At 40.2% G+C, this 24,999-nt stretch overlaps 2 protein-coding genes across 2 annotated transcripts; both read left to right on the top strand.

The window, feature by feature from the left end:
* The first annotated feature begins 1,349 nt into the window (after positions 1–1,349).
* LOC128213075 (hillarin-like) lies at positions 1,350–5,851 on the top strand. The gene is made up of 6 exons (XM_052918591.1): positions 1,350–1,497; positions 1,907–2,001; positions 3,149–3,286; positions 3,517–4,454; positions 4,720–4,866; positions 5,264–5,851. The coding sequence occupies exons 1-6, from the start codon at positions 1,447–1,449 to the stop codon at positions 5,410–5,412; spliced, it is 1,518 nt and encodes a 505-aa protein (XP_052774551.1). The 5' UTR covers positions 1,350–1,446; the 3' UTR covers positions 5,413–5,851.
* An 11,525-nt stretch (positions 5,852–17,376) lies between these two features.
* On the top strand, positions 17,377–23,711 carry LOC128215102 (mucin-6-like). The gene is made up of 10 exons (XM_052921825.1): positions 17,377–17,529; positions 17,797–17,953; positions 18,438–18,946; positions 19,323–19,386; positions 19,680–19,924; positions 20,230–20,820; positions 21,032–21,260; positions 21,554–21,798; positions 22,104–23,073; positions 23,194–23,711. The coding sequence occupies exons 1-10, from the start codon at positions 17,377–17,379 to the stop codon at positions 23,709–23,711; spliced, it is 3,681 nt and encodes a 1,226-aa protein (XP_052777785.1).
* Positions 23,712–24,999: the final 1,288 nt, after the last annotated feature.

The raw sequence follows: 24,999 nt of genomic DNA on the forward strand, positions 1-24,999 counted from the left end.
CCTTACCCCAGCAGCCAGACGCCCCAAATGGCCCGGAATCCGACATTACCTTACGTCGACATCCTGAATTGAAACGTCCAAAATGGCCAGGAATCCGACAGTACCTTACCCCAGCAGCAAGACGCCCTAAATGGCTCCCAATCCGACGAACCTTACCTCGGCAGCCTGGTACCCCCCACTGTGAATGATCCGGAATCCGACGTACCTTACCTCGGCAGCCCGGTACCGTGGCCCGGTATCCGACGTAAGGCTTACCTCGGCAGCACGGTACGCCCCAAATGGCCCGCGGAATCCGATGTTCCTTTCCCGCCGGCAGCCCGTTACGCCAAAAATGATCCGGAATCCTCGGTAGCCCAGTACGCCCCAAATGACCCGGAATCCGACATACCTTACCCAGCCGTCCGGGGCGCCCCAAATGGCCCGCCGGAATCTGACGTATCTTATCTCGGCAGCCAGACGCCCAAAATGGCCCGGAATCCGACGTACCTTACCTCGGCAGCCCGGCACACCCCAAATGGTCCTGGGAATCCGACTAACCTTACCCGGCAGCCCGGTACGCCCAAAATGGCCCAGAGTCCTGTGTACCTTACGTCGGCAGCCCGGGACGCCCAAAATGGCCCGCCGGAATCAAGACAGCCGTTTTCCCAACATGGCCCGGAATCTGGCGTACCAAAATAGGGATGGGGTGACACCCTCAACGATGCTGGGACATTGCATAATTCCTCAGAGATTGAAAGTTTATTCATGACCGGGAAATTACTATTTGTTGCCACGTCGTCATTTATGGTGAAGGCTGTTGTTTGGTGCCAACGCGCAGTTGTACCCAGTTCCGTTTTACTATTCTCCTTTCGTACTTTAATACGTACGTTACTGGAACCTTAAAAAATCCTTACCCGGCCAATTTATTAGTTAATACAGTATGATAATACATGTGCTTCATATTATCTGAAAAATATCTTTTAGTCAAATGTTTCAAAATGGGAAAAACATATCATCTTTACAAATATGTCATATTAAACTAAGAATGTATGACTTCAATTAAGTCACCTGCCAAAACAATCATGTACTTACCAAATCACACGGGCGAATCCAGGGGGGGGGGCACACCCGGCACCCCCTCTAAAATCGTCAAAATTTCCTTTTTTATATCATAAAGGAGAAAAGGGTAATAAAACACGCATTAAATACACCTTTCCCGTGCATTTAAAAAAAATGCCACCGCCAAAATCAATTCGGGCTCTGAGGAAGGGGCTCAAGTCAAAAGTTTACGCCCCTTAGTTGCACCCCCACTAACGCCAAAACCTTGATTCGCCCCTGAATCAATTATTGATCTTCAAGTAGCTGGCACTCATTCAATGTTTGTCCTACCCAGATCGTCTCTTCATATTTTATTTACTTCCTGTTTTGAAAAATCAGTATAATTTTGTTGTCACTTATAAGTCTAACATGTCTTTGCTAAAGAGAGATTGGAAATTTATTGACGAACATGCGCGAATGGTAATTATGCCTCATTTTTATAATTTTATATGTCTCTTTAATGTTATGATAATCTTATTTACACCAATACTCATTCTATTTCTGTACATCAACATAACTGATCTATGAGAAAAAAGGTGTAAGCATGAACTCTTATGTACATGCATCATAATAAAACAATTGTTAAGATTGTATGTTATTAATTTGCATTAAGATATTAACTAATATATCTACATGTATATCATTAAACGTGCTAAATGTCCTATGTCCTAGATTAAACCCTTTTTTTCAGCAGGATTGGAACAAAATGATGAATTTAAAGTGACACCGCTGACGACGACACTCCCTAGCTAGGTTATGACAATACAGCGACCTTTTTTCATCGAAAAAACCTGAGGCGGGCTAAAATGATATTTTACTATGTTGATAGGCAACAGAGAAGGATGCGAAGTCGTTCGACTCCCTGGTAGCGTACCTGAACAAACCAATAGCAAGGAACCCGGACAGGGACATCTTCATGACCAGGTCGGACTGCTATTAATAAGTAAAATAATTGCCAAATACACGACGTCGGACCTTACGAAATGTAAATTCTATAACTCCAATGTTTGGCGTAATGAATAACATGAGTACTGAGGATGATATTGAGAAATGATGGGTCGGTTTTCGAGTTCAGAAGCTGCGTATACCAAAACCAATCAATTGATGACAACATGTTCCAATGACTTTCAGATGCATTGTTGTAGTATTTTAATTTGTAAAGACTCACACGTCTTTCCAAGAAAATTGCCACATAAAAACTTGTATACCACTATGGCTCGACCCCATGAAAATAGATTATAAGTATCTTTCATGGCCGAGAGTGTAAGATAGGTTCATTCCGACCCGAGCGTAGGGTGTTTTGCGGAAACGAGGTTTACCGAGTTTCCGCAAAACACCCTGCGCAAGGGTCAGGATGAACCTATCTTACACGAGCGGCTATGGTAGATGCCTTTTCTCCCACCTCAGTTAAACAAAATTAAGTAAAAATGTATTTTGTGTTAAGTGAACATAAATGCGTATGGATATGCGATAGCACGTGGTTGTCATGGAAATGCGCGAAGTGATCCAGTTAATGTTAATAGTCAAATCGGTCTTTTTAAATAGTTCTAAGGAGAATGAAGCATTATTTCTTTAATGGTGCGTGAAAACTGTTTTATGGCGACATTTGAAGCGAGAAATAATTAATAAGCGTTCTAAATATTACCATAAGACAATATTTCCTTGATGCTACAGACGACAGTCTTTAACAAGGGAGGTAATTACAATGTGTTGACCATGAAAAAGGTGTTCCATCCGGGCATTTTATCTTCGCCCGTGGGCAAGATAAGAATATCTAGCATGGTTAAATAATTGGATCTACTTATCTGAGGTGGGAGAAAGATAATTCTTTATTTCCTCCTTTGAAGAAGAGATTGAACATGGCATGCCTCATCATTAGTTTTTAATGTTTGATGTTTCAACGTAAATTGTAGTTATATGAAGTTTCAAACTTGTTACCGTTGAATGTAGTTTAAATGTTGTTTTATTTGAAACACTAAACTGTATGTGCATATTTTGCCATCATGTCTTCCAACCTAGTCAAACTATTTTAGAAAATCTGAAAGTCGAAAGAAATGTTTGTCTGTGGCAGGGCGTTACTGTACTGGTTGAAGTGTAATCTTGAAGCGTCCAAAGCCGGGAACCACCCGAGAGATACTCCCCTGTACGTGGCGAAGAAAATGGCGAATGAGGAGGCAGCGTATGCTGATTCATTCAAACGTTTTTGCGAGTACGTATTTGGATCAAATTTACCCAGCTTATTAAAAAGTAAATATAATTCTAGTAACACTGAGGTGAAACGTCAACATTTATTCAAAAGGCATGCATTAAGCTGTTGTTAATTTGTACAGCGATATTTTTGAAAAAAAAACAAGTGCACTGTCAAATATCAAATTGTAAGATTTAAAATTATCCTATTATACCTAGTATTCGACTATCAATTATAAGCTCTTTATACAGGAAGGCAGGGATTGATTGTCACGTGGTAGAGGGCGTGGCGAAGACGGGCCAATACAAGCCCGGTGATCTGACCGTGGATGCGGAGAAAATGCGGGCCCGCTGGAACAAAGTGTTCTTGCTCGGGAAATTCTGGCCCGTCAACCCGCGCTACATCCTCCGGTCAAAACGCCGGGACGCTGAAGGGAAGATTGTGGAAGGGCTGTTCAACGAGTACTGGTTTCTCACTGACCCAGAAATATTCATTCACCACTGTCTGCCGACCAACCCGGAGGACCAGATGTTGACGGTTTCAAAAAGGATCAAGAATGAGCGACAGTTCATGAAGCTGCCCTCTTTGACCCCAGCCTTCCACGACTATGGACTCCGTTTAACTAGCGAGAACCAGTGTATGATAGAAGCCATTGACGGCCTATGCAAGGTCTCCTTTAAAGCCGAGCGGAACGTGGCGAAGAATTTGGTCTGCGGTTTTGTGAAAGCTGACATGCGGAGAGTACTGGATCTGAAAGGAACGGAAAATAAGGATGTAACTGCAGAATTTAAGGACATAGATACTGCCCTCTTGGTATTTTGCGCCAGGAAAAAGAATAATTTCTTGTTTGAAGTTAGGTGTCCAGTGGAAATGGCGGCCTACAATCTCACCATCGAGGGAGGGAACGTTGGAGAAAACCAAAAACATGCCCTGGTCAAAACCCGAATTATATGTCGGGAGAAGATGGAACACTTTAAACCTTTTCCTGCCAACCCAGGGAACATCGGCTGGGGATTCGGACCACTAGCTACCAGGGTGGGACTGAAGAAACCGAGCAAGAAGGACCCGAAGTTTGTCCTGAATAAAGGGAGCATTAAGATTGAGTTTGAGGTTGACGCGGACAAGGCGAGGAAGAGAGAGTTTACAGCCGCCATGTCTGGGGAGGGAAAGTCTGCTTTAGATCTGAAAGGTATGGTCAAAACATGTACATTTTTTTGGAAGAAACAAGGGTTTTACGTGTACATAATACAAACTTCCGGTAGTTGATAATGTCTACATTGTACATGTATATACAAATGCTATTACCTTTCCGAAAAAGAGTTTCATTTTCTCTTCGAAATCAATACTATCTGAAATACATCGAAGAAAGACATACTGACTGGACCTGGTCAGCAGGGACCTTTTGTTACCATCTCGGCAATTGCGTACACTAATAATTTTACCCTACACTTTAGAATGTGCGCACGTGACCAGCAGTAGTGGTAAATTGTCGGTGGAAGTCCGGGCCCCACCCACGGCCGGCGAGTATGTTCTCACCGTCTTGGCCTCCGGAGAGCCCGTCTGTAACTATCTTATTACCACGCTAGAGGACGCCGAAAAACGTGAGATTTCATTTTCATTTCGGACAGATATGAAATACTATCTTTAAATGGGGCACAATATAGGTTGATATATTAGCCTTTATTCACGTTTTTTTTTTATTTAATAGCTACGTGGCCACAAATTCCTCTGTAAAAACGACAAAATATCGCTAATATTTTTGTATCTGTAAACAATCACATGCTTCTATTATTTAGATCTTTCAAGTGAAATGAGTTAAACATAATAATGCATTTAAACCAAAACAATTATTTTTGGTATCAACCTATACAATATACGTTTCTCACCGATTTTTTTTACGCAGTGCTAATTTCGTGCATGCCAAATTATTAAATACTCTGTTCTTACATCTATCCATGCTTGTTCTCTCCCGTATGATTGAAATAGCTTGTGTTACAGTTGAGGACGAGTACTACGATTCGTCGGACGGGACGTCAGATGTGGACGATCAGATTGATGTCCTGGAGTCACAGCTGTCGGATCTGACGGCCAAGCGGGACCGCCTCCGCGCGCTTGTGCAGCAGCAAACCGGCACCGGAAGGAAGTGATGGGGCTGTGGAAGTGGGATTCAGGGATGCGCCGGTCGACAAAAGAAGAGAAACAGCGCTAGTGTGGTTTTGAAGCGCGATATGGTTGTTCCTGGATGAGATAGTTTGAATGATAGTTTGAATGACTGCATGTGATAGTATTGCTTTGTATACTAAAATTTGTGTTAAATTTCGACAGGAAAACGTAACAGATGGAATCGTATAAGTTCATTTTTACTTTAGTTTAGTGACAAGGACGTCGCAAACGGTATTGAGAAATTATTCTTACTCAGTACGTTGACGTTGACTATTAATGAGGTTTTGCTAACCTGACATTCAGCTATCAAAATTTTACTTAAACATTCCCGAAGGCCTTTTATTTTTTATTGTTTGTTTAACGAACCGCCGTGACTGAATATGATGGCATGGAGGAGGAAATAAAATAAAATTTCAAAATCTTGTTTTTTTGTTTTTTTTTACGATTTAATGGCTTATAAACGACTGGCTATAGAAACGATGAGAAAGTTAATGTGGCCGAAGGAGTTGTCTTTCTTTCCTTTTTTCTGAAATCGCGTGTTGCTGTTTTTGAGCGGCAGGTTTGTGAAACGAACAATTAAAAAACAGTGGCCTAATAGATCACAGGCGGCATTCTAAGAAGAATGCAAGTTGCTTGGAGACACTTGGTTAAAAAGTTCGTTACGAGCTTTACGAAAGCATCATCGTCCGTACGAGGGTCTTAACATGTCAGCCTTTAATTAAAATATAAGTATTTTGGGGGATTTTTTTCTTGGTTGATATTTTGGTTTGTGTGATAGATGATCATGTTCCAAATAATTTTGGTCTCGATTTTTTTAACTGATTTGTATAAGGATGGGTGTGGGGCCATAGATGGGTCATGTCAACGCAACTACCGCCTGTGTAATAGATTGGCATTTAACACTTAGTGATTTAACGTTGTTAATGTATGATACTCAATAAAATAAGTTTTTATCCCAAAAAGTCTTGTCTTTGGTAAAAAGGTTTTAGAGCTATTATACGCGGTAGAAGGATGCTAAAACTATCTGAGGTTTTAATTGTTTGCATCCAGAGATTCTGCAATATTTTTGGTTTGTGTATAGTAAACCAGATGATTCCCTAGGTAGAACAGATTTTAGATTTTAAAACACGCCTTTGTAAGTTGTTAAGAGTTTCTGGTAAAAATGGGTACTAGACTTACCAGTCTTGTACACAGTACACAATCACACAAGCAATCACAAATGTCAGCTATTGATTCATTAACTATTGGGTTAATCCATTTACTAAAGCTCTTTATTTCAAGGTAGACAATTGGGGAACAGTCGAACACAGAGTAATGGTTCTTTTATGTGCCTGAGTCAAACATGTATGGCCATTTATGTATTGTCCAAGGTCAAAGTTACATATGTACAGGAAAGTCGAACTAGTATGGATTGAAGGAAAACAAACACAGGATTGACATTTATCATATATTTCCATTGCAATTTCATTGCTACACCTTCTCAAACAAGAAACTAGGTCAAAAGTCACAGTCAGGATGACATTGGTATTTGTATTTAAAACTCTACACTTGACAAAAATTTCATTGCTGTAGCTTAAAAAATAAGAAAGAAGGTCTAAAGGTCACAGTATTTGTTTTCAAAATTGTGAACATTGTCCAAATTTCTTTGCTGTAGCTTCAATAAAAAGGTCTAAAGGTCACAGTCAAGGACAACTAAGGATAACATTGATATTTATCTTAAAAACTGTACACATGGTCCAAATTTCATTGCTGCAACCTTAAGAATAACAAAGTAGGACAAAAGGTCATAGTCAATGTCATCCAAGGACACTGTTGATATCTGTTTACAGAACTGTACACATGGTTCAAATTTAATTGCTGTAGCTTCATAAATAAGAAAGTAGGTCAAAAGGTCTCAGTCAAGGTCATCCGAAGACAACATTTATATCTGTTTAAAAAACTGTACACAAGGTCCAAATTTCATTGCTGTAGCTTCAAAAACAAGAAAGTATGTCAAAAGGTCACAGTGAATGTCATCCAAAGTAAACATTGATATTAGTTTTCAAAACTCTACGCATGGACCAAATTTCATTGCTGTAACTCCAAACATAAGTAAGTCAAAAGGTCACAATCAAGGTCATCCGAGGACAACATTGATATTTGTTTTCAAGCCTCTTCACATGGTCCAAATTTCATTGCTGTAGCTTGAAAAATAGGTCAAAAGGTCACAGTCAAGGTCATCCAAGCAGAACATTGCGATTCACAATTCTGTAAGTGTAGGTTAAAAAATAAGAAAGTAGGTAAAAAAGGTAGTTCTAGCTTTGACCCAAGGGGCATTATTTGCACAATCTTGTTCGAGGTCCACTTTATGATTCTTGTTACAAAATATTAATGGTCTGGGCCTAGCGGTTTCAAACAAGAAGACTTTCAAGAATTCCCAATACAAGTCCACAGAAAACCTCGGGCGTGGCCAGTTTTGACCACAGGGGCATAAATCTATTCCCTTGTTTCTAAAATAGACAATCATTCAATCTCTAACAAAAAAGGAGACAAATTAGCAAGACTTGCTGCCCTTGCATTTTATGTGTTTATAGTGAACTTATAACCCACGGGTGGAGCCAATTTTGACCCCAGGGGCATAATTTGAACAAACTTGGTAGACAACCACTAGACAATGTGACACACCAAATATCTAAGCTCTAGGCCATGGCAACCAGTGTTCTGCATGGAATTCATTTCTATAAAGTTTCATCAAAATTGTCCAAGCGGTTTAGGAGAAGATGATGTTTATAAGAAATTGTTGACCGCGGACGACAAAGACCGATCACAATACATCACCTTGAGCACTTTGTGATCAGGTGCGCTAAAAAGACATTGACCTGATATCTTCTTTATTTTTTAGAAAGTAATTGGGTGACCCTTAATTTGTGTATACCAATTTACTCTGCAAAAGTTATGATTCTTGGTGATGCAGACAAATGGGTTTAAAGGTCGAATTGGTAAATAATACACTTCAAAACTAGGATAACTTCTTTACTTATTCACATAATTTTATACATGCAAGTTATGAATGGATGATGTTACATAACAATGGCATAATTTCTTTAATGGTTTAAACTTCGCAAAGAAAATTCATGTATTTATGCTGCTCAACTCTTCAATTTAGGTAAGAATATCACCTACCCTTGTTACAAATTTGCCATTGTAGTTATATTGTAGTTATCTGTCTTTGAGTAAACTTCATTTTCATTTTAAGCCTCATTTCACTGGTAAGGTAAAGACATATATAACTTGCATGTTAATTATTTGCTGTGCTGAGTTATGGAGGGTTAGTTTAACCTTATGTCATTTTATTCTACAAGATTGACATTTGGATACTTTTCCAATCACATTACAAATGTTTTCATAGCTGAAAAATATTATCTGAATTCACAACACTTTTCTGGTCATTTCCTCAGCTTTAATTTTACAGATTGACAATTTCAGTAGGACCAATTTTTGACAACTCACTCCATGTCACTTTCCTAGTGGCGGCACTTATCAGAATTTGGCTGTAACATATATGTTGAAAGTGGATCCAGATCTTGGTTCAACAGCTGATATCTGATTTGGGGCATCTGCTGTCCATGGACTGAAAAATACATACAATTACAAAGTAAACTATGGAAACATAAGAACAATTCTTGAAGTAAAATAGTTGAGAGAAAAGGCAGGCATTAAAAGTATAACAAGCGCACTCGCAGACTGCCATTTTTATACCCCTCCGAATAAAGAACAATATCAAATTTGCATGATGGCAAATTACAATAATAAAATTGACAATAACCTTAAAACAAATACAATCAAAGTTTTAATTTTTGTGCAAAGTACAGAGGATATATCTGTATAATAAAGTTTTAAGTAAATACCTTGAAGACTTTTTTATTTATGCTCCAGACAAAAATTAGGAATGAATATAAAGAAAGCTAGGGCATGAAGTAAAAAATACTGCAGGTACCCCTGCGAGAAAAGTTCTAGAACTAGCATCAAGTTCTTGAACGTTCAAGAACTGTTCTAGAACCTTAAGAACTGTTCTAGAACTACTGTTTTTAGTTCTTGAACTGGCGTTCTAGTACACAAATGGTTCTAGAACTCGGGTTCAAGAACTCAAAGTTCTTCAATCTTGTTCAAGAACCTTTCATGTTCTAGAACTAAAAAGTTATTCAATCTTCTTCAAGAACTGTAACTCAAAGAAAAAACAAATTATTTTGTAACGTTAACAGTTAAGTGATTTTGTATTTCCTTTTTTAAGCGAGAGACTGAACAGGTTAAAAGATGACTATAGGTCTCTGAGGCACATTAATACCGCAATCTAGATGAGAGAATGTCTAAGCTAGAAGGAGTCCTGAAACCCAAGCAGAGCCAGTCACCCAGTGGACTGGATTAATATTAAAATAATAAATGAAATTAAATCAGGTTGTGCTAAATGTAAGATAAGAAATAAGGGTTAGTTTGGATTCTGGTTACATTATTCATACATGCTATTCTGTGGGTCGATGGGGGACAGGCCCTTTTGTACTCTGTTAGTAGGCAAAGGGCGGCTGGCCCATTTGAAGCTTGTGGGAAATATGCATTTTAAGGTTCCAAGATTACATTTAAACATAGCTTTTCTAGTTGTTAATGTACCAGTCAGACAATTGTAACCACGCCCCCCCCTCCCCCACCCCGGTACACCAGGGATTGAGAGGGGATGTTTTTACCTTTCTTGTTTATCAACTTCGTTTACAGAATTTTTCATGAACGCAAACAACTGGTTCTAAAATATTTTTTGAATCGGTTAAGAAATAGTTTTTTTATACAACTTCTGTTTTAGTGACAATGCTGTACATATATAACTGATAGGCATTTATAGTCGTTTATATGACTTTTAAACTTCACAATGGACTTACGTTTTGTTTAAGCAAATGTATGGAGTCTTTGGTTTGCCATGACGTCAATGTACCAAACAGTAGTTTTTAATCTCCACTATTAGACAGCGTGAAAATGTAACACATTGGCTGATAGCTGGTAAGATCATTAATCTATGTGATTTCTATCCTCTAGAGCAATTCAAAGTCTATTAGTTGTCTTAACTACTGACAAAATGTGTACAAACAACTGAATAACAACAATAAGCCGCCATTTTGAATTGAACCGGAAGTACACTTCTGCAGACGATAATGGATGAAGCTTTCCATTTTTGTGTCGTTTATTTGACCACGATGGCAAACTGGTGAGTTTTTACCTATCACTTGTAGACTATTGTTGAACTAAATTGGTTTTGACTCCTTACTTAATGTACAAAATTATTCAATGACAATATAAAGTGACTGTAATTTCTGGAAAGAGAATGTCAATCGTCAGTTTGAATTTTCTTTTAATTAATTTAAATTCTTATAATTAAATATTTAATTTTTTTAACAAAAAAAAATCATAAGCACTTAATGCAATTTCGTTTCATCGCTTTGAAATGGTTTTACTTGTGTAATACTTTCATTTGATCGGAAAAGAGACAATTTAAAGAAGTCGCGAAAATATGTGACAGTTTAGACTTCATGATTTGTGACTGCATTCATTTAATGTTCTTGGGTGATTGGGTAAAGAAACCATGTGTTACTCATAATTGTTTATGATATTCACTGAAATATTTGTCCATTTTAGACTCAATGGAGACGAGTAATACACAACCAGACCGTTCAAGTTAATTTTCCCTGTTTCCGGTATGCCTGACCCCTGATCACTTGGACACCGTACAGACCCCCAACCCACCAACATGTCCTGTACAATTTCTGCAGGTGTTCACGTGTTTATGACACAAGAGTTATTGGTAAGGATTTGAGTTAAGATAATTTTAAAATTTATGAAGTTTTTTCTTGTCATGAAAGCGTCATAGTGGATTTTAATGGAACCAAATATATATTTGACAGAAGTGAGTGTAGCTGTAAATACAAAGTTGTACATTTATGGGGGTTTTATGGGAGGACCCATTTCTCTCAAACATAGCCATTCTACTACGAGAACAATGCCTGTTAACTGTCATATGACTTAACAGTAGATTGCAAATAGTTTACTTTTACTTTGAGGCTTATGTAAATCGCCCTGTACCTACAATTAATACTAGTGAATTTTGTTTCAACTGCAAAGTAAAACTTCAATGTGAACAACTTAAAATCTCATCAATTATATAATCTTGAGTTCAAATAATTTACAATTGGCCTTATTTAAAGAAAGAAGACTTTATTTTAAACTTGCTTCTTATTATTAAAATCTAAATTCAATGTCATATATTTTTCAGGGAAAACGGACTTAAATTAGAGGAAGACAACTGCCATTTGAGAAAGAAAAGGAGTACATGGGCGATACATATTACTGCACTGTGCACAGTATAGAATCAAATCATCTACCAACTCCATGTTAGTTGCTGTGGGCATCAACATTGATACAGATGCAATTTTGGAAACTGTTCAAAAATAAGAGTTACTCTATCTTAACTAATGCAGAAGTAAAAACCATTCCTGTATAGTGAAGGACTTGTTTACACTAACTAGATGCTAAAAATTTTCTTGCAAGTTGCTGTGATTAAATAAATTACAAACTTACACATCAACCCTAAAGAAGAACCATCATCATCTACAATGATGTAATCATTTTGCAATGTGTATAATACTCACAACAGTGTTATGTGTTATAAAAAGTTGAAGTGTTATAAATGCACGACTCCCTGACAAAACCATAGAACTGTCATATTTTCTAATGATTAGTCTTGTTTCATTATAACTTCTTAAACCATTATTAAAATTTAATGAATTAGTTTTATAAAGTAATATGTGTTCAATTGCATTACTTAGTTTTTTTAATTTCAAATATTTTTGTTCTTTAAGATTTTGTTCTGTAATGCTGTTGATTAAGCCTGGAAGTAAATATGTTGTAACATGTAATATGGATATTGTTTTTAATTAATGTCACAGATTCTAGTGGTATTCCACTAAAAGTTTACCGCTGGTATACCACTGAAATACCATTGGTATACCACCAGCATACAGCTGGTATTCCACTGACATTTTTACTGGGGTATTTCAGGCAATTTGTTGTTCTGGAACTGTTCTAGAACTTGGGAGTTCTTCAAGAACTAATAGAACAGTTCCAGAACAGTTCTAGAACTTGGCGTGCTTGAGGACAAATGTTCAAGAACTAGTTCTTGAACAACAAATGGCCTCTTAGATATTCAAGAACTTTCTCCAGAACTTCTAGAACATTTAGTTCTTGAACTCATTTATTAAGAGTTCAATTAATATTCTAGAACTGGGTTCTAGAACAAATTTTCATAAGTTCTAGAATTTGGTTCAAGAAGTTCTAGAGAAAGTTCTTGAACATTTAGTTCTAGAACTGCCATTTAGAGTTCAGGTACTATTCTAGAACTATCTTCTAGAATCTGTTCTAGAATAATTCTAGAATTCCTCGCAGGGGTAGAGTTATTGTCTCTATGCACTGCACGTCTCCTATGACCTATACCCGTGAGATTGGGAATTTTCGCGTCAGACTTGGCAAAATTGGGAAATTCTTCATAAATAATTACAAAGGATATAATAGTATAATGAATAACATTGGTATTTTCATCATAATATGCACTGACTCTGTTAACACCTTACATTGTTTAATCCCTTGTTTCAACTCTTTGAAATAGTCAATTGTTTGATTAACAAGTTCTTAAAAATTTCAGAGACAAATTAATGGGCTCATTTTCCTCTCATTAAATTGGATATAAAATCTGCTGTCTATTAAAAATGACTTTCATAGAGAGAATGGAATAAATATATCAATAATTTTAATTAATTCCAATTTTCAAATAGTCCGATTTGTTTGCAATTGATCAAAAACAAATGAATGAATTTTGCAAAAATTCACCAATCCCTTCGGCATTCATCAAAAAGTAAATACAATACAAGTCAGCAGTTTTATTAGAAAATGATATTACCTCAAAGCTGCGTCCAGAAATGAATGACGAACAGCATGAAAGAAATTCATTTCGAAATGAAACAAACAGTATCAATGAGCTTTTAACCAAACTTACTCCTATCATTGCTACAGTTTGGATAAAAAATCTTTAAATTATCTTGAAGTACTTACAAATTATCGCATGTTGGCATTTTGGCTTACACCAAGTTCAAATCAGCTTGGCGGGCGGGCTCGCGGGCTGGTTCTTCATCATTTCCTCCCAAACCTGTTTAAAATAAAAAGAAAGGAAAATAAAATCAATGCACAACACCTACCCAGAATTCAATCATTGGAGTCCTTATAGCCTATACAACAGACTCCATTAACACTTCTCTGGCATACCACTTTAAATTGATTGATTCAACATTAAAGTGTTCCAGCGTGACACAATGTGAACATGGTAGTTATGTCTTTTGTCATCGGAAAATCTGGATTTGACAACTCAATACCTTATTGGACTGTGGGTGAGAGTACCTAACCATATGCGGGAGCCGTTTGCCGTGGTTTTTCATTGAGCAAATTAATGATGCTGATATTATAAAAAATCCTCCACTTATACTTTGGAAACGAAAGTGAGATTTTCTTTCTTTAGTTACCAGCCTTTGGAACTGTTTCCAATATTTCAAAACATTTGAACGTGAATGTAGGTATTTTTTTAGAACGTCAAAAATATATAAGAAAAAGAAAATTATATATTATAAATTTACACTATCTGCTGAAGATACACTCCAAAGAGACAAAATATTAACCAAAAACACTTTTGACAAATAGAGAAATTTCACAGTTGGTAAATATCCGTAGACAAAGCCTACTGCAAAAGACTCCTAAAAGAAGCCGCCCCAGTCTCTTTAATATTTTTTTTTAAAAGGGAAACTCTTTAAAAAAAGGGGGCATAAAAAAAGGGACTATCAAAAATAGAGCACTATCACCTAAAATAATCATTACATTTTAAGAGTCCTTCTCATTAATGAAACACTTTTGACAAATAGAGAACTTTCACAGTTGGTAAATATCCGAAGACAAAGCCTACTGCAAAAGACTCCTCAAAGAAACAGCCCCAGTCACTTTAATGACAACTTTTTTTCAAAGGGAAACTCTTTGAAAAAGGGACTATCAAAAATAGAGCAATATCACCTGAAATAACCAATACATCTCCTTCTCATTAATGAAACACTTTTGACAAAGGGAGAACTTACACAGTTGGTAAATATCCGAAGACAAAGCCTACTGCAAAAGACTATCTCCTCAAAGAAACTGCCCCAGTCTCTTTAATAAAAACTTTTTTCAAAGGGAAACTCTGTGGAAAAAGGGACTATCAAAAATAAAGCACTATACCTCATAACATAACCGATTCATCTTAAAGAATACACAATTTTATACACTACTTTTAAAAGATACACTTCATCTAAAAGAAAACACAATTTGTATACACTATTTTTAAAAGATACACTATCTGCTGAAGATACACTCCAAAGAGACAAACTATCTGCCAAAAGATATTCCCTCCAAAGAGTCTCTTTCTCATTAATGAAACACTTTTGACAGAGAGAGAACTTTCACAGTTTGTAAAGATCCGAAGACAAAAGCCTCCTGCAAAAGACTCTATCCTAAAAGAAACCGCCCCAGTCTCTTTATGTGGAACATTGATTTTTAGCTAAACTGTTGCATAAAAACTAAGCTGATCCACTAGGATACTACAAAAATCAAAACATTTAACCAAATGAAACTTATCTTTCATTGCGACTGTTGTCCAAGGCAGCTGGTGCAAACTGTGAGAGGGGTGTTAGATGGCATCAGTTAGCCAGCTGGGGAGATCTCACGGACTATGGTGACATCGAACATGAGATAATTGGAGGACTAAGAAGTGGACAAGTTGACTATGGTGATGCCATCAAACAGTCCAGTTGTGGTGTTGACCAAGGTACAGTTTAGCTTTGAAAAAAAAATCAAAATATAAAAAAGTGATAAATAAATAAAACTTCTTAATAGATAAACAAACGAATAAGTGAGTGACTGAACAATTACAGGAATCAATGCACCCAGCCTGATAGGTCTCAAACTTTTAAAAACCCTGATGTCAAAGTCAAATTAGAAAGTAAATGGATAAGAACCATTGAAAAACTTAAACACAAAGTCATTATGTGAAGAATTTTAAATATGTTACAAGCTTTCTGATAGGAACAAAAATATACAGTGAAATCATTTATATTTGTGGAATTAAATTTTAGTTTTTCAAAAAAGGACAATCTCATACTTAAATTTCAGTCTTCCCGTAATTGTTAAAATTCTGCCTGTCTGCCGGACAGGCACTTCGAAAGTTTATGCCTGTCCGAAAAATATTTGCCTGTCCGAACAAATATGTCATTACATAGTATAGTCATAAGGATTAAAAAAAATATATCAACTGTTTTTAATGCTTTCCTGATTTAATTAACAATATATATGTATATATATAGTTTATATAGTTTATAAACAGTACGATCATGGACATGTTGTTTAGTAAAAATAAACACACTTGTTATCACAGTTTTTTTAATACACCGCCATAAAGGTGCTTTCTGGTTTTTCAGTCTTCCCGTAATTCCACCAACTGCCGCCATTTTGACAGCAGAGGCTGAGTATATTGAGTGCCAACGATTTTGATTGTTTCTTGTTGCAAACAAAGAATCAATCAAAACAGTTCCCTTACAGCTCAGCACTCTCACAGATTGAACGTTCGGACAACTTTTTTTTTATTTTTCGTCATTGAACGAGTCAATTTTAGCGAACATCCATGGATACCAGTCGTATAAGACTGCTGACACAAAATCAGATCGCAGAATTTCATATTTTAGTTTAAATATTGATGTTTTATGCATTTTTCTTAAACCGTTAGTAATGGTTTCAGTCATAAATCATTAATTTTCGAACAGAAATATGAAAATCTATGATCTGTTTTTTGTCAGCAATCTTATATCATTGGTTTGCAGATATTTTCCAAGACAAAAAATAAAAAAAAGTTGTTAAAATGGCCAATCTGTGAGAGTGCAGCTTTTTAACGAACATGTGTCGCCAACATAAAACATGTGGAATGTTATCGTAATCACTTGAGACATTTAAGATAATACTATTAATGATGTAAATCGTTGTTTATCATTAAAAGACTTTGTGAAGATGCTTATACCTTTGGATCGTTTCAAGTTGAGCACACACACATGTTAAATACGTTGTAAGCAGCTGACAAATATTTTCACTGTTCTCGCGCCATTCGGAACGTTCTCGCGCGTCTTTTCATCGATAGACAAAACGTCTTATTAGATCAAACATAAAACGCAAAACGGGGCGCATGATTAAACGCATATGACATGGTGATAGAGTAACGCAGATAATATAGACAGAGAAGGGTTTTGCAAAGCGCAGATATCGTACACGAAAAGTGCCATGGACAAACGCAGAATACATAAAATAAAAAGGATTTCTTTCAACATATTTTTTTTTCAAATGGTTGTGCTAATTAAAGATTTATATTGGTATGTATAAAATGAGTGAATATAATGGCGAACGATATAAAGTAAAAATATCACATTTTATAATGTGCAAAATTGTTAATAAATGATATTTAAAATTAATATTGTTTGCCTTCTGTTTGCAATCAATATTTGTTAAACACATTTTAAAGTCAGTAAGCACTAAGTCTGTTTAGTACATGTATGTAAACGTACATCACTTGTTTCTTTGGTGTTGATTATGTTTGGAGAATTGTCGAATTACATGAACTTATAGGTTATATATACGGTAAAATCTCTTCCGGTGAATTTTGTGCATTGGAATGATGTTTATTTTTATATATGTTTTAAGATATTTCGTCTTGACCTTTATAATTCAATATAATTCTTTAAAAAAATTTGGCTACTGTCAATGACAATATCTTTGTCGAGGCGGAATTTACAATATGTGTCAGCCTGAATGTTCTATGTATGGATGGAGTGAAAAATAGCTTTGAGTCAGCTGCTCTGTGTAAATATGGCATGCACACTATGTGCCAACTTAAGTTCCATGTAGAGATGGAGGGGACAGCAAGTGTCTTCCAGCAGTTCTTTGTAGAGATAGGGGGACAGCAACTGTCAGTGGTAAGTACAGAACGAGAGCACACGTAGTGCCCGTCTGCAGATATACTAGTATCTGCATATGGATGGGACAATTAATGACATTCAGCCATTCATGTAGAGATTGAGGTTAAAACTATTGGCGGTATGCAATTCTATGAGAGATGGGGGTGGGCTAGTACCAGTCTGCAATTATATGAAGAAATGGGACGACACTAGTATCTTCCTGCAAACTACTGCAAGGCTACGGATCAATAAAGTTATGGTATTACCACAAGAGTCTTTTTGCAGTTTTATGAAGGGTTTTATGGGATAACTGGGGTCCGTCTGCAATTAAATGTGGAGATGGTAGGAGCAGCTGTCTTTCTGCAGTTGTATTTAGAGATGGATTGGACAACTGGCGCCAGTATGCAATTAATTGTGGAGATTGAAGAAACAAGTGGTGTTAGTATGCAATTTTTTGTAGAGATGGATGGGACAACAACTCGGAATCTGCAGTTTTATGTACTTATGGAAGGGAAAACCATGTCCCCGTGTCTAAGTAGAAATGGAAATGACAACTAGTGTCATCCAGCAGTTCTATTTAGTGATGAATGAGACACCTTGTGTCATTCTGCAGATATATGAACAGTTCCAGTGGCCAAATTCCATAAGTCCGCACATTTATGTAGAAACAGAGAGGACAACTAATGGCATTATGCAGTTACATTAAAGTTGAAGTGTACACGGTATGTAAGTAGGCATTTCTATGTGAGGATGGGGGGGACAGGAAATCCCAGTTTGCTCAACCCGACAATATAGCTGCATTTCAGTCCACAAAAACGTTGCAGTCTAGCCCATCACTCTGGCTGCATCACCACTCGAACCAATCACACTTTTTGCAGCTCAACACATCACCTTCACTGCAGCTAAGCACATTACCCTAACTGCAGCCTTACCCATCACATTCTCTGCAGCTCAAACCAACACCCTCTCTGCAGCTCAACCCATCACCATCTTTGCAGCTAAACCTATCATCCTCACTGAAGCTCAACCCATCATCCTCACTGAAGATCAACCCATCACCCGTTTAGCAGCTCAACCCATCAGCCTCTCTGCACCTCAACGCTTCACCCACACTGCAGCTCAACATATCACCATCCCTGCAGCTCAACCCTTCACCCGCACTGCGGCTCAACCCATAACCCTCACTGCAGCTCAACACATCACCCACACTGCAGCTCAACCCGTCACCCTCACTGCAGCTCAACCCATCACCCTCACTGCAGCTCAACCCATCAATCTCACTGCATTTCAATTTATCACCCTCACTGCAGCTCAACACTTCACCCTCACTGCATTTCAATTTATCACCCTGACTGCAGCACAACCCATTACCCTCATTGCAGCTCAACTAATCACCCTCAATTCAGCTCAACCCATCACCCTGTCTGCAGCTAAAGCAATCACCCTCCCTGCAGCTCAACCCATCAACTTAACTGCAGCTCAACCCATCACCTTCACTGAAGCTTAACTCATCACCCTGTCTGCAGCTCAACCCAACACATTCTATGCAACTCACCCAATTACTCTCACTGCAGCTCAACCCATCACCGTCACTGCAGCACAACCCTACACCATCTCTTCAGCTCAACCCTTCAACCTGATTTCAGCTCAACCAATCACCCTCACTGCATCTAAACCCATCACCCTCACTGCAGCACAACCTAACACCATCTATTCAGCTCAACCCATCAACTTCATTTCAGCTCAACCAATCACCCTCACTGCAGCTCAATGAACCCTCACAGCTGCTCAACCCATCACCCTAATTGCAGCTAAACTCCTCACCTTCACTGAAGCTCAACCCATCACCTTCACTGAAGCTTAACTCATCACCCTGTCTGCAGCTCAACCCAACACATTCTATGCAGCTCACCCAATCACTCTCACTGCAGCTCAACCCATCACCGTCACTGCAGCACAACCCTACACCATCTCTTCAGCTCAACCCTTCAACCTGATTTCAGCTCAACCAATCACCCTCACTGCATCTAAACCCATCACCCTCACTGCAGCACAACCTAACACCATCTATTCAGCTCAACCCATCAACTTCATTTCAGCTCAACCAATCACCCTCGCTGCAGCTCAATGAACCCTCACAGCTGCTCAACCCATCACCCTAATTGCAGCTAAACTCCTCACCTTCACTGCAGTTCAACCAATCACCTTCACTGAAGCTTACCTCATCACCCTGTCTGCAGCTCAACCCAACACATTCTATGCAGCTCACCCAATCACTCTCACTGCAGCTCAACCCATCACCGTCACTGCAGCACAACCCTACACCATCTCTTCAGCTCAACCCTTCAACCTGATTTCAGCTCAACCAATCACCCTCACTGCATCTAAACCCATCACCCTCACTGCAGCACAAGCTAATACCATCTATTCAGCTCAACCCATCAACTTAATTTCAGCTCAACCAATCACCCTCACTGCAGCTCAATGAACCCTAACAGCTGCTCAACCAATCACCCTAATTGCAGCTAAACTCCTCACCTTCACTGAAGCTCAACCCATCACATTCACTGAAGCTGAACCCATCACCCCTGTCTGCAGCTCAACCCAACAACCTATCTGCAGCTCAAACCTTCACCCTCCCTGCAGCTCAACCCATCACCTTATCTGCAGCTCAACTCATCACCCTCACTGAAACTTAACTCATCACCTTCACTGTAGCTCAACCCATCACCATCACTGCAGCTCAACCCATCAACCTCACTGCAAATCAACCCAGCAGCCTCACTGCAGCTCAACAACAACAATCACCCTCACTGCAGCACATCCCATCACCCTCACTGCAGCTCAACCCATCAACCTCACTGCAGCGCAACCCATCACCCTCACTACAGCTCAACACATCACCATCACTGCAGCTCAACCCATCAACCTCACTGCAGCGCAACCCATCAGCCTCACTGCAGCTTAACAACAACAATCACCCTCACTGCAGCACATCCCATCACCCTCACTGCAGCTCAACCCATCAACCTTACTGCAGCGCAACCCATCACCCTCACTGCAGCTCAACACATCACCCACACTGCAGCTCAACCCGTCACCCTCACTGCAGCTCAACCCATCACCCTCACTGCAGCTCAACCCATCAATCTCACTGCATTTCAATTTATCACCCTCACTGCAGCTCAACACTTCACCCTCACTGCATTTCAATTTATCACCCTGACTGCAGCACAACCCATTACCCTCATTGCAGCTCAACTAATCACCCTCAATTCAGCTCAACCCATCACCCTGTCTGCAGCTAAAGCAATCACCCTCCCTGCAGCTCAACCCATCAACTTAACTGCAGCTCAACCCATCACCTTCACTGAAGCTTAACTCATCACCCTGTCTGCAGCTCAACCCAACACATTCTATGCAACTCACCCAATTACTCTCACTGCAGCTCAACCCATCACCGTCACTGCAGCACAACCCTACACCATCTCTTCAGCTCAACCCTTCAACCTGATTTCAGCTCAACCAATCACCCTCACTGCATCTAAACCCATCACCCTCACTGCAGCACAAGCTAATACCATCTATTCAGCTCAACCCATCAACTTCATTTCAGCTCAACCAATCACCCTCACTGCAGCTCAATGAACCCTCACAGCTGCTCAACCCATCCCCCTTATTGCAGCTAAACTCCTCACCTTCACTGAAGCTCAACCCATCACCTTCAATGAAGCTTAACTCATCACCCTGTCTGCAGCTCAACCCAACACATTCTATGCAGCTCACCCAATCACTCTCACTGCAGCTCAACCCATCACCGTCACTGCAGCACAACCCTACACCATCTCTTCAGCTCAACCCTTCAACCTGATTTCAGCTCAACCAATCACCCTCACTGCATCTAAACCCATCACCCTCACTGCAGCACAACCTAACACCATCTATTCAGCTCAACCCATCAACTTCATTTCAGCTCAACCAATCACCCTCGCTGCAGCTCAATGAACCCTCACAGCTGCTCAACCCATCACCCTAATTGCAGCTAAACTCCTCACCTTCACTGCAGTTCAACCAATCACCTTCACTGAAGCTTACCTCATCACCCTGTCTGCAGCTCAACCCAACACATTCTATGCAGCTCACCCAATCACTCTCACTGCAGCTCAACCCATCACCGTCACTGCAGCACAACCCAACACCATCTCTTCAGCTCAACCCTTCAACCTGATTTCAGCTCAACCAATCACCCTCACTGCATCTAAACCCATCACCCTCACTGCAGCACAAGCTAATACCATCTATTCAGCTCAACCCATCAACTTCATTTCAGCTCAACCAATCACCCTCACTGCAGCTCAATGAACCCTCACAGCTGCTCAACCCATCCCCCTAATTGCAGCTAAACTCCTCACCTTCACTTAAGCTCAACTCATCACCTTCACTGAAGCTGAACCCATCACCCCTGTCTGCAGCTCAACCCAACAACCTATCTGCAGCTCAAACCTTCACCCTCCCTGCAGCTCAACCCATCACCTTATCTGCAGCTCAACTCATCACCCTCACTGAAACTTAACTCATCACCTTCACTGTAGCTCAACCCATCACCATCACTGCAGCTCAACCCATCAACCTCACTGCAGCTCAACCCAGCAGCCTCACTGCAGCTCAACAACAACAATCACCCTCACTGCAGCACATCCCATCACCCTCACTGCAGCTCAACCCATCAACCTCACTGCAGCGCAACCCATCACCCTCACTACAGCTCAACACATCACCATCACTGCAGCTCAACCCATCAACCTCACTGCAGCTCAACCCATCAGCCTCACTGCAGCTCAACAACAACAATCACCCTCACTGCAGCACATCCCATCACCCTCACTGCAGCTCAACCCATCAACCTCACTGCAGCGCAACCCATCACCCTCACTACAGCTCAACACATCACCCTCAATGCAGCTCAACCCATCACCATCACTGTAGCTCAACCCATCACCCTTTCTGCAGCTCAAATAATCACCCTCTCTGCAGCTCAATTTATCACCTTTACTGCAGATAAACCCATCACCAACACGGCAGCTCAAACCGTCACCCTCACTGCAGCTCAACCCATCACCCTCACTGCAGCTCAATGTATCACCCTCACAGCAGCTCAACCAATCACCCTCACTGCAGCTCAACCCATCACCCTCACTGCAACTCAACCCATCACCCTCACTGCAGCTCAACCCATCAATCTCACTGCAGCTCAACCAATCACCCTCACTGCAGCTCAACCCATCAATCTCACCGCAGCTCAACCAATCACCCTCACTGCAGCTCAACCAATCACTCTCACTGCAGCTCAACCCGTCACCCTCACTGCAGGTCAACCCATCAATCTCACCGCAGCTCAACCCATCAGTCTAACTGCAGCTCAACCCGTCACCCTCACTGCAGGTCAACCCATCACCCTCACTGCAGCTCAACCCATCAATCTCACCGCAGCTCAACCCATCAATCTCACTGCAGCTCAACCCATCATCCTCACTGCAGCTCAATCCATCACCCTCACTGCAGGTTAACCAATCAGTTTCACCGCAGCTCAACCCATCACTCTCACTGCAGCTCAACCCGTCACCCTCACTGCAGGTCAACCCATCCACCTCACTGCAGTTCAACTCATCAATCTAACTGCAGCTCAACCCATCACTCTCACTGCAGCTCAACACATTACCCTTACTGCAGCTCAATCCATCACCCTCACTGCAGCTCAACCCATCACCCTCACTGCAGCTCAACCAATCACCCTCTCTGCAGCTCAACCCATCACCCTCACTGCAGCTCAACCCATCACCCTCACTGCAGCTCAACCCATCACTCTCACTGCAGCTCAACCCGTCACCCTCACTGCAGGTCAACCCATCCACCTCACTGCAGTTCAACCCATCAATCTAACTGCAGCTCAACCCATCACTCTCACTGCAGCTCAACACATTACCCTTACTGCAGCTCAATCCATCACCCTCACTGCAGCTCAACCCATCACCCTCACTGCAGCTCAACCAATCACCCTCTCTGCAGCTCAACCCATCACCCTCACTGCAGCTCAACCCATCACCCTCTCTGCAGCTCAACCCATCATGCTCTCTGCAGCTCAACCCATCACCCTCACTGCAGCTCAACCCATCACCTCGCTGCAGCTCAACCCATCATAATCTCTGCAGCTCAACCCATCACCCTCACTGCAGCTCAACCCATCACCCTCGCAGTAGCTAAAACCATCACCCTCACTGCAGCTCAACTCATCCCCCTCACTGCAGCTCAACCAATCATCCTCACTGCAGCTTAACCATCAGCCTCACTGCAGCTCAACCCATCCCCCTTTTTGCAGATCAATCCATCGCAGGATGCAGCTCAACTGTCTGTTAACTGCAGCCAAACTGTTCACTTCATGCAACTTAACCCACTACTCAGCTGCATCTCAAGTCATCACTTATACTGTATCTCAACCCACTACTCGGCTGCATCTCAAGTCATCACTTATACTGTATCTCAACCCACTACTAGGCTGCATCTCAAGTCATCACTTATACTGTATCTCAACCCACCACTCGGCTGCATCTAAACTCACCACTTATACTGTATCTCAACCCACCACTTATTCTGTATCTCAACCCAGCACTTATTCTGTATCTCAACCCAGCACTTATACTGTATCTCAACCCAGCACTTATTCTGTATCTCAACCCAGCACTTATACTGTATCTCAACCCAGCACTTATACTGTATCTCAACCCAGCACTTATTCTGTATCTCAACCCAGCACTTATACTGTATCTCAACCCAGTACTTATACTGTATCTCAACCCAGCACTTATACTGTATCTCAACCCAGCACTTATTCTGTATCTCAACCCAGCACTTATTCTGTATCTCAACCCACCACCTATTCTGTATCTCAACCCAGCACTTATACTGTATCTCAACCCAGCACTTATACTGTATCTCAACCCAGCACTTATTCTGTATCTCAACCCAGCACTTATACTGTATCTCAACCCAGCACTTATACTGTATCTCAACCCAGCACTTATACTGTATCTCAACCCAGCACTTATACTGTATCTCAACCCAGCACTTATACTATATCTCAACCTAGCACTTATACTGTATCTCAACCCAGCACTTATACTGTATCTCAACCCAGCACTTATACTGTATCTCAACCCAGCACTTATACTGTATCTCAACCCAGCACTTATACTGTATCTCAACCCAGCACTTATTCTGTATCTCAACCCAGCACTTATACTGTATCTCAACCCAGCACTTATTCTGTATCTCAACCCAGCACTTATACTGTATCTCAACCCAGCACTTATACTGTATCTCAACCCAGCACTTATACTGTATCTCAACCCAGCACTTATACTGTATCTCAACCCAGCACTTATACTGTATCTCAACCCAGCACTTATACTGTATCTCAACCCAGCACTTATT

Source organism: Mya arenaria, chromosome 13 (assembly GCF_026914265.1).
Source record: "Mya arenaria isolate MELC-2E11 chromosome 13, ASM2691426v1".
NCBI lineage: Eukaryota > Metazoa > Mollusca > Bivalvia > Myida > Myidae > Mya > Mya arenaria.

What these genes read in the sequence shown, in the direction of transcription:
- LOC128215102 (XM_052921825.1), top strand. Translation starts at nt 17,377, where the DNA reads ATGGATGGAGTGAAAAATAGCTTTGAGTCAGCTGCTCTGTGTAAATAT. An exon ending in GGGGACAGCAACTGTCAGTG is followed by an intron (nt 17,530 to 17,796) that starts GTAAGTACAGAA and finishes GTCTTTTTGCAG; the next exon opens with TTTTATGAAGGGTTTTATGG. An exon ending in ATCCATCACCCTCACTGCAG is followed by an intron (nt 23,074 to 23,193) that starts GTTAACCAATCA and finishes ATCTAACTGCAG; the next exon opens with CTCAACCCATCACTCTCACT.
- LOC128213075 (XM_052918591.1), top strand. Translation starts at nt 1,447, where the DNA reads ATGTCTTTGCTAAAGAGAGATTGGAAATTTATTGACGAACATGCGCGA. An exon ending in TTGACGAACATGCGCGAATG is followed by an intron (nt 1,498 to 1,906) that starts GTAATTATGCCT and finishes CTATGTTGATAG; the next exon opens with GCAACAGAGAAGGATGCGAA. An exon ending in AGGGACATCTTCATGACCAG is followed by an intron (nt 2,002 to 3,148) that starts GTCGGACTGCTA and finishes TGTCTGTGGCAG; the next exon opens with GGCGTTACTGTACTGGTTGA.